Below are 17,069 nucleotides of genomic sequence, written 5' to 3' on the forward strand. Positions count from 1 at the left end.
AAACTTCGATGCCGATAGAGCTCTAAGATCAAAGAGGAATCTTTTTAAACATACACGTGATTTTTGTGTCTCCCAAGACCATCTTAGGCGGTCCATGTTTTCATACTATAGTAGAAAAACTTGATTAAGTCATTACACTAATTTGTATCAGTAATTACAGCTTGCATCGCAGAAGTTCGTTATCATTTACAATTATCACCACATGCCAGACACAATCAATACACTATTTAATAAGCCTAGTCATTCGTATATTAATACTATATACGTATATGATGTTAGTAATGAGCTACTCCATTATTTACTACATAAATACTCCACTAGGTTCTGATCTCGTAGTACTATTTAATAAACTCCATCGAATAACTACTCATAGTCTTTTTATTTCTCTCTGTGTATGATCTCTCTCGTCTAACTTCAAAGAAGCAAAAAAAAAAATGAGAAAGAAGGTAAGTAGTGGCGAAGAAGGAAACAATGAGTACAAGAAAGGTTTGTGGACCGTAGAGGAAGACAAGATCCTCATGGATTATGTCAAAGCTCATGGCAAAGGCCATTGGAATCGTATTGCCAAAAAGACAGGTCTCTTCTTACTCTTCCCATCGCTCTCTCTTAACATTTTTGTGTGTTTGGTGGGGGCAAAAGTTGACACCATAAGATTTCTTTTATGACTGGTTTAAAGTTAAGCTTCTATATCTTCTAGGTTTACCTCTTAATATATTGCTTTTATATGTATTTAGATAGCAAGTCCCAAAAGTATAAGCTTGAGTAACATCAAGTGTTCATAGATAGAAACTATTAGATCAAGAAGTCAACTCCACTTGAGTACCTCGTTAGAATGGAACTTTACTGTCCTCAATTGTTTTTACTGTTCATGTGTGATAAACTGATAGTTGATGCTAACTTACGGGTTACTTGTTTGTGTTTTTCTTAACGAATTAAGTTCCTCGTGAGTTGATAAATTGTCTATACAAATTAGGTTTAAAGAGATGTGGAAAGAGTTGTAGATTGAGGTGGATGAACTATCTCAGCCCAAATGTGAAAAGAGGTAATTTCACCGATCAAGAAGAAGATCTTATCATTAGGCTCCACAAGTTGCTTGGCAATAGGTAATATATAACTTCACCAATTATTTTTACTTCAATTTATAGCTGTCTACTCAATTAAACTAACTGTTACGAGAGAAAAAAATATCAGATATAGAAACACTATATGTCAATATCAATGAGATTGTGCTCATTAAAATAATATCTGATAGAATACTATTTATATCATTTCCATCACTATAAATAATCATAAATATTCACGATCTTCCCAAACTTGCTAGGCAACAAATGTATTCATTATCTAAATTTTCATAAAGCCATTCTTATAATATAATTAAAACTAGGGAACTAATATATAGTTGATATATATGCGTGTTTGATTAGGTGGTCTTTGATTGCTAAAAGAGTGCCGGGTCGGACAGACAATCAAGTGAAGAATTACTGGAACACGCATCTTAGTAAGAAACTCGGAATCAAAGATCCCAAAAACAAGCCGAGCAATGGTGATATCGTTTATCAGATCAATCTCACAAATCCTACTGAAACATTAGAAGAAACAAAAATCTCGAATATTAACGACAACGATGAAATTCAAGAAGACCGCCACGGAAGTAACTACCTGAGTTCACTTTGGGTTCATGATGATACGTTTGAACTAAGTACACTCACCAACATGATGGAGTTTCTAGACGGACACTGCTTTTGATGTTTCTTTTTTTCGAATTGGTTTTCTTTTCGTCTTGTTATATTCTTAGCTGATCAAACACTGATACATCAACGATCTTAAGCTAAAAGTTGTTGATGTGGTAGTGTATGATTGGCTAAGTCTTTTAATTAGGTTAACTTTCGTGGGTTATATTATATATATATGCTTGAAACTCGATGAATCAAATATATGTTATGTCTGTTTCTTCCTAAGCAATGTGTTTTGTATTTTCGTGTGTGAAATGTTCATATAAAACTTCTAAATGTGAGTTCAACATATGAAGGAGTAAGGACAATGGCAAGTTATAAGTTCTATCTTATTTATAAAAAAAAAAAAACCATGTGTATATATTATACATTAGGTATGTACTTACTAGCTCGTTTGTTGTCAACTACCATCAAATTTAAACTTATGAAAATAAGTACTCTTATGTAACATTATTATTTGTGTTTCCCAATATATTGATGTTCGTTAAAAATTAAAATGATTTTAATGTACTTAGTAAGTGATGAATTAGACAGAGCCCTTGATTGCCCTGGTGATCTTAATTTAGTATAGCTAGATGTAGTCAGAGAAATGAGAGAAATTATATTGGTCCAAATTTAAGTTTACGCTTCTCTATAAAATTCTATAAATTTCGATGACAGAGGCTGTCCCCATTATTAATAGTTTAATTTATGTTCTTTGTCTTTTGATTTTATTATGTTCTTTGAAAGCTTGTTCCCCACCCTTGCAAGATTTTAATTATACATTCACTTAAATGATGCATGATGCATGAAATAGTAAAATCTAAAAGAGGAGAGTCTTTGATGATCCACAAGGGAACACGTTGGTCATGTACAGCGGAAAATGAATGCTGAAGGTTCCCAAATTTGACCAGGTCGATCTTAATTAACGTAGTTACTATGGCAGCCGTATCTCCATCCTTGACAACGGTTAAAAAAATAACGTACGCAGATTCAATGAAAAATGATTTCATATATTTAAATTTTATAGTTTAATGACTTTCTTAATTTAATGAACATTTATTCTGCTTATTTTAAATATTCAATATTTATTGTTATTTTACAGTGTTATAAATAGAAATATGAACTTAATAAAGAATAAACACAATCCATAGAGTAGGCATGGACATTCAGGGTCCCAATCGGGTTTCGGTTTTATCCATTTGGGTTTTAGTTTTTCGGGTTTATCAAAATTAGTCTCATTCGGGTTATATAAAAGTTTAGTTCGGGACCGGTTCGGGTTCTATCGGGTTCGGGTCGGGGTTAGTAAATCTTCAAAGAACCGGTATAACCCATTGTACTTTCGAGTTCGGGTCCCAGTCGGTTCTTCGGTTTAAAAATACATGATTTGTACATTTTTGTAACTAAAGCATACATGAAATTGGTTCTTCGGATTTAAAAAACATGATTCGTACATATTTCAATACCCAAAACATAAGTAAAATCGATTCAAAAATAAGAAAAAAACATCAAATGTGATCATTCAAAATCAAGCAAAAGATAAACATAGTTAGTGATAGAAAGAAAACCAGATAAATGAAATCATAAAACAAAAACTAAGTTCTCATGAAATAAGAAACATTATTCAATGAAAACAAAACTAAAATCTAAAAACTTCAGGCTTCAACCGCCACATTCTACCATCAACCTTCATGTAATAGATAATTATTTTAAAAGTTTAATAATATCCTAAAGTATTTTGGATACATATTAAGAAGTAAGATCATATTTGATAGAAGTTCTTTCTGTGATTTTAAATGTTTTGGGTTCTATCGGATATCCATTTAGGTTCGGGTTCGAATAATACCCATAACCCAAAATACCAAAAACAAGATCCATTCGGTATTTATGTCGAATTCGGATCAGTTCGGATTCATTTTTATCGGATCGGGTTCGGTTCGGATTTTCAGATTTTCGGATTCAATTTATTTGCCCAGCCCTACTACAAAGCAAAGCAAGCATGGATTATTTTATATAATTCATATAGTCTTTTTAACTTATTTTGTATAAGTCGAATGGATGGAGAAAATGAAGTCTATCTCACATGAAGGTGCATTACAATTATAATTGCAAGTAGCAATTAATCTTGATGGGAGATCTAGAGCAAACATAGAGCTGATGATGAAGATGGTGAAGACAATGAATTATGATGATAAATTGGTTAAAATATGATTAAGAGGAGGGAGTTGCACTGAAAGTTACAACAAAAATGGCCAAACCCAACAGAGGATTTCGCAGCTGCCACCGTTGGAACCAACAAAGCAAATTAATCCACATGCACTGCGAGCGAGTGAGTCTATGACTTATACCACAGTGAAGTTCACCTACATTCGTAAATCCTAATGATCATCTTTTTTGTTTGAATGGATGTAAAATTTATTTGAGTAAAAAAAAACATTGTTACAATAAACAATAAATGTGACTTTGGTATCAAATCTAATAGGAATCAACAGTGTTACTATCCTAAACCTCTTGCCACAAACCAGGTCGCCATCTAGCCTTGATATTTGATGCAGTTCATTTTTTGGAGAGTTGAGATCTTGTTCTGTACATTCCTGTCAATGTATTGAATCATTTGCGAGGCAGCATTGTGATCAATTTATACATATTCATATCTAGACATGTATTACTGGGTTATAGATTTATAGGAACATCTCACTCACAGTACCATCATATACACACTAAAACGGCCTAGCCCAATAAGGCACAATTTTTAACCCTCGTCATGGAGCGAGCCCGCTTTGCATGATGGTTAGTTTAGTTCCCTCTCTTTCTTTGAAAGTCGTACACGTGACAGGAAAAAGACATTTGTATTCAAAAGAAAATAATAGCACAAAAAAGGTTTTTACATGGCCACAAAACGAAAACAAATATTGAAGCAAGGAGCTATTTGTAAATTTACTAATTACAATTATTTTATCGACTGAGTCTACTCATTCCGGCGAAAACGCCGATCAAATCCTGCCTGTAAGGTAAATAAGTCTTTCTTCTCATATTCACTTCCCCAGTATTAGTATACTTATTCGACGTCGTTTTGTTTCTCCCTCTTACTGCTGGTGAGCTGTTCCCGCTCGGCGAAACTAAAGACCCACTTCCTCTGCCGTCGCTGTGACTTCTCCTCAGAAGATCCTTGAAACGACATCGTTTAGGCTCGCTCGTGGTCGAAACAGCTCCGTCGCTGTGGCTTCTCCTTAAAAGATCCTTAATACGGCACCGTTTCGGTGCGCTCGAAGTTTTACTCTTGGAGCTATCAACTCTCGCCGGAGATCGGGTCGGGCTCCAGAAACAGTTGTATCCTCTCGGGGAAAGATCCTCCGAGTCTGAAGACTCGGAAGATGAAGGCGACTGAGACGGCGAGGATATAGACTGATCAAGCATCCATCCACCACCGTAGAAAAGATCCTTCGAGGTGACTCCATCCGCTGCCACGTCATCGTCTTCTTCCTCCTTGTGTGAGCTATCGAAAGATTTCGTCTCCGTCGTCGTTGGGAAGTGGAAGAAGTTCTCTTCGTGTAACGGTAATGTTTCGAACTCGAACTCAGCGGTGTCGTCGCCGTAAGACTCACGGACAACTCTAACGGCGGCTTCGACGATCTCACCGTCACCGGAGACATAAAAACTGAAGCTAGGGCTAAAGGACTCCGTAGAATATGAAAAATCTTGCATTGTTCTGTCTTCTTGGCTATCTGTAATGTCTTCTGTATTCCACTTGGACTTGCTGTGTGTGTGTGTGTATATATATATATATGTATCAATGTATGTGAAGAAGGTGCCTTCGTATGTGTGTGCGTATAGATGTGGATGTGTTGGCTTTACTTGAGCAACAAGAGGAGGCAGCTTTGACAAGGAACCGTGATCTATTTCTTTGTATTTTTTTAAGGATAATTTATATCGTTTATTAATATAATCATCGAGTTTTCAGGGAATGTTACGTCAAGGCTGACGAAAAACGTGAAAATTAGTTTTTTTTTTTTTTGCAAATGATTTTATGATTGCTTAAATTATGTTTTTGTTCATATCTTTCAAAAACTTAGGAAGATTTTAAAGTTTATAATTTTGATTGCTTATTCGGTTGATAAAGATTTTATGATTAAAACTTCGATTTGCGCTGCTTCTAGATTGTTTATACTTTGTAGAGATACTTTATCCGAAAATATATATATTGATTATGAATAAGGTATACCGGTTTATCAATAACGGTTGCGTTAAAATATATATTCACAACTACTTTGCAAGTATAGCCGAATTGTAAAAGTATTTTTTATGGACCTTCCATACCACTATGAATTTATGATATGCATTCTTTTTTTTTTTTAACTCAACATCAACTTATCATTAGCCAAATGTTTTGATACAAACAATTGTGACCACAATGCCTCAAGAGGCTTTAACCACAATGTGATATATGGAAGTAGATGTAGCATCATCTAAGATCACTTATTTGGATCCTACATTGCCTCATCTAACTACCTATCACTTTGACCACCATGGAAACAAATTCACTTTACCAAAATGGTGAAAATGAACTGTCCCTTAAACCACTAATTACACGAGCATTGACTAAAACTGAAAACTAGACTTAACAGATGAATTCCAAACTAAGACCTTGCTGGAGATCACCACTTAATTGACATTCAGAACTTGGATCATACCAACTCAACGCCAAGGCGCATACTTCACCCTCAAGTCCCGTCCAGATATCAGTCGTACTCCAGCCTTATTATATGGATTCCAAGCCAAAAGAACCACATAATGAGAAGATACCTTAGTTGCAGATTTCTTTTCAAACACAGAAACGGGTTCCCCACCAAACTGGTGCGTAAACTGCCACACAAGACCTTCCATCACGAGTTCCTAGTCTTGACTCCAAAACCGAGCCGCCGGAACAGAGCGAAACAACATCTCCAAGAGCATGAGTTTCAGTTCTTCCGGAATGAAGAAAAGACGGGTTCAGATGTCGAATCCAACCGGAGCTCATCCACTAACGCCTGCGAAAGAACACTGAAGCTCGGAGGAGAGCGACGACGGCACATATTAGACATCTACGGAGGTACACGGAGCGACAAGGGGAAAATAGCTCCATCCAAAATCCAACCCTAAAAGCCGACCTCCGATAACGACACCTTCCTGACTCAACTCGCTGTGACTCCAGAAACTCGGAAACCGCACTACACGGCCAGATCTGAGATCTGAAAAGCCGAAGAAGCCAGAGTTCACACGCATCTCGCTGAGGGGAAGGGACGTTAACGAAGGCAAAAGGAAAAGGAGAAAAAAGAAGGTAAAGGGTGACTCTCCGGCGACGACACAGCGACAACGCCGCCGGAGAAACGCGGCGGGTTAGGGTTTCTACTGACTCTCTCTCTCTTTATCGTATTTAATTTGTTGATGTATTTATGATATGCATTCTTGTGTTGACCAAGTTGGGCATAAAAACACAAACATTTATTGGTCCACTTGTTAATATTAATCTCTTCAAAGAGCATCATTATTGAACATTACATTGGCATGTTCTCGAACACACATATTTTTTTTTTTTTTTTATGTTTTGAGATCTTTCATCCAAAACTCCAAATATGTTTTCTCCGTTTTATAATACAAAACTGGTACCTGACTTAATTATTTGTTTTACTAATAATGACATTTTATAAATTAATACAGCTTTTATGCAGTTTTAATTTTAACCCTATACGTAATGTAATAATAAATTACATATATAATAATTTTAGTTTGTAAAAAGTGTGAAGAAAATATAAAATTACATTTAACAAAAGGAATGAAGTTTGTTCACAAGTTTTTTTTCCAACAAATCTAAGCATAAATTTAATATTTTTAAAACATGTTAACTAAGCATAAAATATATGAAAACTGTATTGATTGTTTATAGGGGCTCTTGTTTATATATACCCTCATATTTATGTTCTATACTATTATTTGCGAAGTAAATTTTTGGAATCAAGCTCTCACATTAAAAGTTAGAGCGGTTAATATCTATAATACTCTTAATAAATTTTATATATAATTAATTATATAATCAAAAACGAATTTTATTAATAATATTAACTTTTTTTAAAATAAGATAATTCGTATATATTGTGTTGTTATCTTAAACATATTTTTTAATTATAAAATATAAAACAATTATAATAAATTCAGTGGTTAAAGTCAATGTTATCTTTAATAGATTTTAATTAACTATACTATTGTTTGCGAAGTAAATTTTTGGAATCAAACTCTCACATTAAAAGTTAGAGCGGTTAATATCTATAATACCCTTAATGAATTTTATATATAATTAATTATATAATCAAAAACTAATTTTTATTAATAATATTAACTTTTTTAAAAACAAGATAATTCATATATATTGTGTTGTTATCTTAAAACATATTTTCAATTATAAAATATAAAACAATTATAATAAATTCAGTGGTTAAAGTCAATGTTATCTTTAATAAATTTTAATTAAACATATATATTTAATTAGATTTTTGTCATATATATATGTTTGATTTATTTTTTTTTAAAACATAAATAATAATTTATTATGCTGGTTTTTGAATTAATAAAAAATAAACTAATAAATATTTGTAAAACGATTAACTCCGCATATGCGGGCAAGACACCTAGTTGCCTTTTAATATGCTAAGCATTCATTAATATAAAGTGTGTGAACAATATTTTAGATATATTTAGCCAACAAACAATATCACAGATATTGTTGTCTATTTTATATTTTCCCGTTTTATTTTGTCAACATCATCTGTGAGTTGTAATAAAGCTTTTTAACCCGACTTAAAAGTATAAATATAATTTTCCCCGTAATTGGGCAAGAGTATTTTCAGTTGTTACATAAATGAAATAATGGGAAATAATTCTAGTGAGAGCAATTTCCATCCAATCAAGAGGCAGGTTGACCCACTCTCTCTCTCTCTCCGCCTCCCCTATCTTCTCTCAAAACTCCATCGACAGAAAGCTTTCTTCTCCGGTCCGGCACCACGCCGGTACCGGAGATCCTCCACTCTTCCCTTAATCTCCTTTTTATTTGCCTCTCATGCTATCTGCTCAAACCTTGTTCGATATACTGGCGATTCTGGAGTTATCTCTCTTCACCTGAAACCTATGGTGGTTAAAGGAGATAAGAAGGTGATTCTGGAAAAGCGGTGAGACTATGGAGCGACGGATGCAAGGGAGGTCGGCTTTTAGGATAGGAGAAACCGCCAGATCTAATTTTCAAGTTTTCAGATCTATGGCGTTTCCTCCATGACGATGGCGCGTGGTCCAGTGGGGGTCCATCTCCGCCTTGGATCTACCTTGCTGAGCAGTGGTGAGCCAAACGGAGGTGCGGTTGAAAAACGGCGGAAGATGGTTCTGTTTCTCCGGTTCTCGGAGGTGACGTGTGGCTTGGCTCTTCGACATCGGCGTAGTCAACCGGTGAAGGGAGTCTAGCGGTAGTACACGGTGGGGCCTTACTTCCCAGCACCGGCGGCGACTCTACGTTTATGTCCGGTGGTAGGGTTTCACGCCATTTGAAGCTAGAAGATGCTGTTCCGACCATGTCCTGCTCTCGTTAAATCCGCCTTTTCAGTACGGTTATATGCCGTTTTTCTGGCTAAGAAGTGAGGAACTGAGATCGATGATACTGAATCGAGTTAGGAGATGCACCATTTGGTGTTGACGTACTGGTCCGAGTGCTGCATTCTAATGTTTTGGAGACCAATGCTTGGTGTTAATGTTTAATCCTGATAAGGTTTAGTTAAGCTCGGTTTCATGTTTCGTTCACTTGTATGGTCGAATTGTAGGGGTTTAAGAGACAGTTCTCTTCGGGTCGTGGAGGGGACTTGTTCTCATTGGGTAGAATTACAACAAAGTAGAAGATCGGGTAGCGTAGGATCCATCTATGTGTTCCTGGGTGGTACTAGATCACTTTGTTTGTAAGTGTGGTTAAATCCTTGTGGTTAAAATCATGTACTACTCTTTGGTTAATATAAAGTTGAAGTTGAGCCAAAAAAAAAAAAAAAGAGGCAGGTTGACCCCAGCAGCACCTCCTCCTGAAGCAATCATCTCTTCGCCAGCCCGATAATAAATATAATTTTCTTAATTTAGAATATCGGTACCATCTTTGAGTATAGAACGATAAACAGAACCGAAAACTCGGTTTAGTACCCGGTAATCTTCTACAGTTAATCCAAGCTAAGAGTTCTTGAAAATTTGAAAGTATAATTCGATCTTCTTCTCCATTTTACAGTAACTCAAAGATTCCAGAGCCTTAATATTTACTATGATAAGCTTGGACCATTTATTTATTTGTTTTAAAAATCTGATATTCTGTCCAAAACTTAAAATGTTTCATGAATGCAAACGAAATTTATTCAAATTGTTTTCAATCACACATAAATATACAATCTATCGTATATTTTAGAATTGAAAAAAATTGACATGTGTTGTTAGCTGGTTTTCTTAAAATCCAAAAAAATATGTCACTGTTATTTTGAAACTTTTGGAATCAATAAATATTTATTCATTTATATTTTTTTAAATCAATTTTATAGCTAAAATTCGCCTCAACGTTATTTTAGTAAAAAATGATAAAATTGGAGTTCCCACATTTTACATTTTATCAGAACCGGGTGGATTACTTCCCGGTTCTCATGTGATATCTATACTATTAAAGCAGAATCCCTACTAGGATTCTGCTATTAGTTTTTGAGTTATTTACGTATAAATAAATAAATAACCTAAAATCTAGCTTAAAGAAAGATTTAATCAATATATTTAAATGTCACCAACCGTAAATAAATCAATGATTATATCTTTGGCCATTAATGACCTGATTCTACCGAATCTATAGTTGTTACTATAAACAAGGATTTCATAACAATACATAGGTAAGAATATTTTTGATGTTCATTATTATTGAATGAATATGTTTGGGCACTAACATCTAAAATAATTATATCCTCATATTCTTATTTAAAAATGATTATAGCACAAAATTTTAAATTATTTAAAAAATGATTAAAACACGTTTATATTATATAATATGTCAGCAAACCCGGTATATATAGATGCATATATTTGGTATTGATTTTTGTTAAAAACGGTTTCTATATAAACCCAAATAAACATTTAAATATTCTAGGAGAAAAACTAAACATATAATCTTATATTATTATTAAATAAATAAAACACATAATCTTATATATCTTAATCAGGATCCGTTTGGTTTTGATTTGAGTCTATTCGGATTTCAGATTTTTAGGTTTATAGATTTAAACCCTATTCTAAACATTACGGGTTTGGTTTGGGTATCCATTTAAATTATGTAAACAATTGAAAAATTAAAATGTACCTTAAATTCTAAAAACCCGAAACTTAAATAATATAAAACATATAAATTTAAATAATGTAAACGTAAATATATAAAATTAAAATAAAACTGGATTTATTTGGAAATTATGATGGAAAACAAGTTTTTAGATATTTCCGGTGTTTTGAGCATTTTATGGTTCCCGAAATATTTTGTTCGAGTCGGGTTTGAATCTGGTTCTTCCTATATTAAATTGTATACCCAATCATGTATTAATCAATTTTGGTTTAAGTTCGGTACTACTTTTCGGATCGGGTTTGATTCAGTTCTTTGGGTCCTGATATGTTGCCCAGCTCTATTATTTATGACAAAAAAAAATTATAAAAATAAAATTTGACCAAAGCAAGACATAGACGATGTATTACTCCGTTTTAGTTTTTAACTTTTAAAATAATCTAAAACAAATGAGAGACATGCCAACGCTTATTTAAATAAAACTTAAAATATATAACTTTAGATAGAAATTATAGTTTATAATAAACTAAGTTTTGTAAACAAAATAATCCCGCGCTTTCAAAGCGCGGATCAAAATCTAGTAATTAGTTAAATTCAAACTAATTTTGTGATCTGAGTAAAAATTGATCCAAAACCGGTACACAACTTAACCAGCGAAAACGGGTTTTCGTAACCGTTTCTCTTAGCTTTTCCTCGAGATTCTTTCTGCTAAGCGGAAACCCGACGACAGAGAAGCAACAACACCAGAGGAGGAGAGAAGCGAAGTCCACAACGAAGACGAGAAAGCGAGAGAGATTCTAACCTCTCTCTCTCGTTCCACGATTTCAAATAATCTCTTCTCATTAGCAGATCGATCGCAAATCATCAATCTCCACCACCGCCGTAATTGACGACGCTGACTACGCCTTCCTTTGTTTTCTGCGTGATAGGAGGATCATCAAGTCAGCTTAAGCTACGCCTCCTCCGTTGACTTGACTTCAGGTCAGCGCTGTTTCTTCTCCTTCTCCCAGATTTGTTTTTATCTCGAATTCGTTTCGATAATGGTAAAAGAGTTATCGATTTTCTCTTTATTTATCTTTTCCATGATTGTGGAGCTTAGATTTCTCAAATCCGATTAAGAGATATGGTGATAACCAATTGTGTGGTGTAGAAATTACGAAAACGCGTCAGAGGTTTTTGTAGATCGAGACGACGACGACGACGACGACCTTAATCATTTTGTAGTTTCTGAGTTGTTCTTTCGAATTGCATTTGCTGCGCAGATAAATATCTTGGTGGTAGAATGACATTGTTGATATCTCTGCTGCGTTGAAGAAGTGTAAGAAGATGCTGGCGAATTGGAAGTCGAATTATTTTGAAGGTTACTAGGTGTATAGCATATGCTTTTTTTGTTTTTAAGAAGATAACAAAATAATTATGTCAGAGAAAAAGTTTCCTCTCAATGCGAAAGACTATAAGCTACAAGAAGAAATTGGAGATGGTGTCAGTGCCACTGTGCACAAAGCTTTGTGCATACCGCTTAACGAGGTCGTTGCTATCAAGGTTCTTGATCTTGAAAAGTGCAACAACGATCTGGTAAGCACTCTGATTCCATTCTTATTCTAACATATGAAAGAACGGTTCTACCCAAAGCTTAAGCTAGATGTAAAGAATTAGATTCAGTTGTGAGCATCGCGGATTGTCTTTGTTAACCTGAATGAATTTTTTTGTAGGATGGGATCCGGAGAGAGGTGCAAACAATGAGCTTGATCAACCATCCGAATGTGTTGCAAGCACATTGCTCATTTACCGCTGGGCACCAGCTATGGGTTGTGATGCCTTACATGGCGGGAGGATCCTGTCTCCATATAATAAAGTCTTCTTATCAAGACGGATTTGAGGAACCTGTTATTGCTACTTTACTCCGTGAGACTCTGAGAGCTCTTGTGTATCTTCATGCTCATGGACATATCCATAGGGATGTGAAGGTAGGTGGTTGCAGCTTTTCTACTTTAGTGTAGGGCTTTCCTTATTTATCTCTTTATAGTCATCATCCCGTTAGTTGTATGTTACTGAGATGAAGGTATTATCGTTTTTACTAATATGTATGGCTTCCTTTGCAGGCTGGAAATATACTACTGGACTCTAATGGTGTCGTTAAGCTAGCAGACTTTGGAGTATCAGCTTGCATGTTCGATACAGGAGATAGACAACGTTCCAGAAATACATTCGTTGGGACTCCATGCTGGTAACCTTTTTTCAACTTCACTAATTCCATGTTCTGTAGGTATCTAGGTATATGGGGATACATCTTAGACTTAATTTCTGATTTTATGCTTGTTTCTGTATAGGATGGCTCCTGAAGTCATGCAGCAGCTACATGGATATGATTTTAAGTAAGTTAATACTCTATAAATTATAAGCTCTGCATTTACGCTAAATCATTGTTTCCCACCGTAATACTCAGGTTTATTGACTGATACATTTCTTCCCTGTCACAGAGCAGATGTATGGTCATTTGGAATAACAGCACTTGAACTGGCTCATGGTCATGCCCCATTTTCCAAGTATCCGCCAATGAAAGTAAGTTATAATGATTCCATTTGGCTTGTTATTCTTCCTTGCTCTCTGGTACTCAGTTCATGTGTTACTGTTGTGTTAATAATCACTGGTAGGTTTTGCTGATGACCTTACAAAATGCACCTCCCGGACTTGACTACGAGAGAGACAAAAGATTTTCAAAAGTGCGTGAGTGGTGACAGTTTTTATTTGCTATCGTTCTAGTTTCTTGTGTTTCTTTCCACCTTACTGGTTGCTTGCCCTTAACAGGCATTTAAAGAGATGGTGGGTACATGCCTAGTGAAGGACCCAAAGAAGCGCCCAACTTCAGAAAAGCTTTTAAAGCACCCTTTCTTCAAACAAGCTCGCCCACCTGATTACTTGGCTAAAACAATTCTCAATGGTCTTCCTCCATTAGGTGAACGTTATAGAACGATAAAGGTCTGACGCATCCCTTGATCTTATTCAGTCTTTTGCTAGCAAGAAAATTTTCTGGAAAAGCTTGATTGATATGTGAATTTTTCCTTTCAGTCAAAGGAAGCTGATCTGTTGATGCAAAACAAGTCTGAGTACGAAGCACACCTATCACAGGCAAGTATTAGGAAACAAAAATTTCCCCTATCTGTTGAGATTATTCTGTATAATGTCGTTAAGATGCTATTGTTTAGCACGAGAAGTGAAAACATCTTCTGGTAGGCGAGTGTGATTGTGTGTTTTAATTATGCACATCTTACTCAGACTTCCTATTTCTCTGCAGCAAGAATACATAAGGGGAATAAGCGCTTGGAATTTCAATCTCGAGGACCTAAAGAGTCAGGCTGCCCTTGTAAGTCTAGCACCTTTCTAGCCAATTTAATTATACAAGGCAAGGGACTAATTTTTCTGCCCTTGTAGATTTCAGATGATGATAGTTCACATGCTGAAGAGCCTGATTTCAACAGAAAGCAATGTGAAAGGCAGGATGAATCTGCTCTTTCCCCTGAAAGGGCTAGCAGCTCAGAAACAACTCCCAGTCAGGATGTATTATTTGAAACGATTCTCTATACTTTTAAGTTTGATCCTCTGCCGCACGATGTCAACTCAACATGTATTTCCTTGTCGTCTTCTTCTTTTCAGGACGAATTAAACGATATACAAGATTTGGAGAGTTCTTTCGCCTCGTTTCCAATCAAACCTCTTCAAGCACTGAAGTACTTCCTGTTCTCTAAATTTATACTAGCTTCTATAGATACGGATTTTATCCAATCGAACTCTAGGCACTGGCACACAAGATGTGTTTTCATTTAGTATAGCAGTTTGATAATTGTACTCCATAAGTATCCCTTCTGTTTAGTAATCCATAGCTACAACGTTTCTAAACTTTGAAACGAAGGATTAAACTTTATTCTACCTGTCCCATGATGCAGAGGGTGCTTTGATGTCGGCGAAGACGAGGATAATGCAACTACTCCTGATTGGAAAGATGCTAGCCTAATGAGTTCTGGACAACAGCATTTAACAAAGGCTTCTTCTATTGGATCTCTGGCCCACACCACGAAAGAAGAGGACACTGCAGCACAAAATTCTTATTTACCACGTCATGTCATTTCTGAACAAAAAAAATATTCGAGTGGTTCACTTATACCAGAGAGTACTTACTCTCCAAAAAGAATCTCAATGGAAGCTGACAGGTTAGCATCCTCAAAACTTATCTTGACATGCGTCATTGACTTTGAAGCTCTTATTATTGAGTGGTGAGTTAATGTTAAAGCCACTTGACTTACTTCTGTATAGGGAGTTTCAACTGCGTAGATATCAGAGCGAGCGGAGCTACAGCGGATCATTGCAGCGCACCAAGAGAGATACTGGTAATCAACCGCTCATTATAAGTGTACATGTAATTCTTGTATAGTCTTCAATTGGGATACAATTTATGCAGTGGACGAGATGTCAGATTCCCCGCATGTGGAGCACAAGGGACGATTTAAGGTCACATCAGCAGATCTCAGTCCTAAGGTATGACAACTACCATAGTCTATAAACTTTATATGCTTATTCATCTATGTTGAAGCTCTTATGGTCTTTAAACAAAGTGGTAGAAACATAAAAGAGCTATGTGTGAAATAATTGATTTTTCTTTATGAAAACTGAAAATTTGTTTCCGTTTTGGGTACAATTACTAGGGATCTACAAACTCTACATTCACACCGTTTAGCAGCGGTGGTTCAAGCAGCCCGAGCTCCCTCACGACCGCATCAATCCTCCCATCAGTTCAGTCGATGTTGCAGCACAACACCATGCAACGGGTAAAATTTCAAAACTATAAGGAAAATCACTTTTACAGTCGTTAGTTTAAAATACTCTCGTCTTGGCAGGAAGAGATATTGAGAGTACTAAAACACCTGGAGCAAACCTCTGGTATTACAATCCTCTTCATCTATAGATTTATATTTATTTTCTCTAGGATCTTATCTCTCCTCTCCTTTTTTGTTGAAGAATTCAACATAAATGTTCTGAGTTGTTTTTTTTTTATTTATCAAATTCGTAGTTAAGCAGCAACCTGGATCACCAGAGACAAGCGTCGATGAGCTACTGCAGGTAAACAAATAAGTTACAAACAACATAAACGCTTTCAAATATGCCATCAAATTAAATCATATTCATATCAACTCGAATTTGACATCATATTTATCATGTAGATGACGCCTGCAACTGCACGGGAGAGAGAGCTTCAGACCCAACTCATGCTAATGCAACAAAGGTATATATATAATACATCTATGTCCTAGTACTAATCATGAAGTTGTTATGAAATGTCTCAAGGTGATTCTATGTCCTAACCATCGTGACCAAAACTTAAACACGTCTTATACTTAACATGAGCATTGAATTACTTTTGTTTTCTTTTCATCTTTGATTGTTAAAAGCTTTTTGAGCCTAACAGAAGAAGTAAAGAAATTGAAGCAGAGAAATGGGCAGGTTTGTCTTCTCACGTTTTCTAGAGAGACTCCCACATTAAATTATATATTGATTTCAGATCATGAGTTAACTTCAGTCGCTCTCATTAGCTCTTGAGATAAAATCATATACATATTTTCCCCACTAAATCGAAATCTATATTCTATGCAGGTAGAGAATCAGTTAAACGCATTAACGCAGAGAAACGATTGAGTCTCGTTAAGTCATGAAGACAACAAAACACAAGCTCAGGGATGAAACTGGGGATATCTCGAGTCAAAACCCCAAAGTCCCTTTTCAAGACGAAGAAGAAAGAGAGATTTGTGTGTTTATATTTATATATTTATTGGGTGTAATTTATTTGACAGGTTAAATATTATGCGACAGCCACTACTACTACAATGTTTGTCTTGGCGTTGTCCTTTGACAGCCTATGTTTGGTTTATGATGTGCTATATACTTACATCGTTTGTATTATTATATGTTCTTTGTTTATTCATATTCCTGATCATGTGTGAATA

At 35.3% G+C, this 17,069-nt stretch overlaps 3 protein-coding genes across 4 annotated transcripts; 2 read left to right on the top strand and 1 right to left on the bottom strand.

Moving 5' to 3' along the window:
* Positions 1-331: 331 nt before the first annotated feature.
* LOC106372118 (transcription factor WER) lies at positions 332-1,958 on the top strand. 2 transcript variants are annotated; one of them, XM_013812253.3, is made up of 3 exons: positions 332-576; positions 974-1,103; positions 1,425-1,958. In XM_013812253.3, the coding sequence occupies exons 1-3, from the start codon at positions 435-437 to the stop codon at positions 1,744-1,746; spliced, it is 594 nt and encodes a 197-aa protein (XP_013667707.1). In that variant the 5' UTR covers positions 332-434; the 3' UTR covers positions 1,747-1,958. The 2 variants fall into 2 exon arrangements, with proteins under 2 accessions (XP_013667707.1, XP_022548755.1); XM_022693034.1 differs by having other exon boundaries at positions 526-576; positions 982-1,103.
* A 2,584-nt stretch (positions 1,959-4,542) lies between these two features.
* Positions 4,543-5,690, bottom strand: BNAA10G19110D. The gene has a single exon (XM_013812252.3). The coding sequence runs from the start codon at positions 5,415-5,417 to the stop codon at positions 4,668-4,670; it is 750 nt and encodes a 249-aa protein (XP_013667706.1). The 5' UTR covers positions 5,418-5,690; the 3' UTR covers positions 4,543-4,667.
* A 6,058-nt stretch (positions 5,691-11,748) lies between these two features.
* On the top strand, positions 11,749-17,047 carry LOC106372112 (serine/threonine-protein kinase BLUS1-like). Its single transcript, XM_013812246.3, has 22 exons — positions 11,749-12,054; positions 12,336-12,433; positions 12,497-12,648; positions 12,786-13,040; positions 13,176-13,300; positions 13,404-13,448; positions 13,554-13,635; positions 13,728-13,796; positions 13,882-14,052; positions 14,143-14,202; positions 14,369-14,437; positions 14,506-14,631; positions 14,728-14,801; positions 15,018-15,281; positions 15,385-15,458; positions 15,530-15,606; positions 15,774-15,896; positions 15,966-16,008; positions 16,139-16,188; positions 16,290-16,351; positions 16,518-16,569; positions 16,720-17,047. The coding sequence occupies exons 2-22, from the start codon at positions 12,400-12,402 to the stop codon at positions 16,759-16,761; spliced, it is 2,049 nt and encodes a 682-aa protein (XP_013667700.1). The 5' UTR covers positions 11,749-12,054; positions 12,336-12,399; the 3' UTR covers positions 16,762-17,047.
* The last annotated feature ends 22 nt before the right edge of the window (positions 17,048-17,069 follow it).

The sequence above is a fragment of the Brassica napus genome, chromosome A10, assembly GCF_020379485.1.
Source record: "Brassica napus cultivar Da-Ae chromosome A10, Da-Ae, whole genome shotgun sequence".
In the NCBI taxonomy this organism is placed as follows: domain Eukaryota; kingdom Viridiplantae; phylum Streptophyta; class Magnoliopsida; order Brassicales; family Brassicaceae; genus Brassica; species Brassica napus.

Coding starts and splice junctions, on each gene's coding strand:
- LOC106372118 (XM_013812253.3), top strand. CDS start 435: ATGAGAAAGAAGGTAAGTAGTGGCGAAGAAGGAAACAATGAGTACAAG. Junction 577..973: donor TCGTATTGCCAAAAAGACAG/GTCTCTTCTTAC, acceptor TATACAAATTAG/GTTTAAAGAGATGTGGAAAG. Junction 1,104..1,424: donor CACAAGTTGCTTGGCAATAG/GTAATATATAAC, acceptor GTGTTTGATTAG/GTGGTCTTTGATTGCTAAAA.
- BNAA10G19110D (XM_013812252.3), bottom strand. CDS start 5,417: ATGCAAGATTTTTCATATTCTACGGAGTCCTTTAGCCCTAGCTTCAGT.
- LOC106372112 (XM_013812246.3), top strand. CDS start 12,400: ATGCTGGCGAATTGGAAGTCGAATTATTTTGAAG. Junction 14,438..14,505: donor TAAAGAGTCAGGCTGCCCTT/GTAAGTCTAGCA, acceptor CTGCCCTTGTAG/ATTTCAGATGATGATAGTTC. Junction 14,802..15,017: donor AAACCTCTTCAAGCACTGAA/GTACTTCCTGTT, acceptor CCCATGATGCAG/AGGGTGCTTTGATGTCGGCG.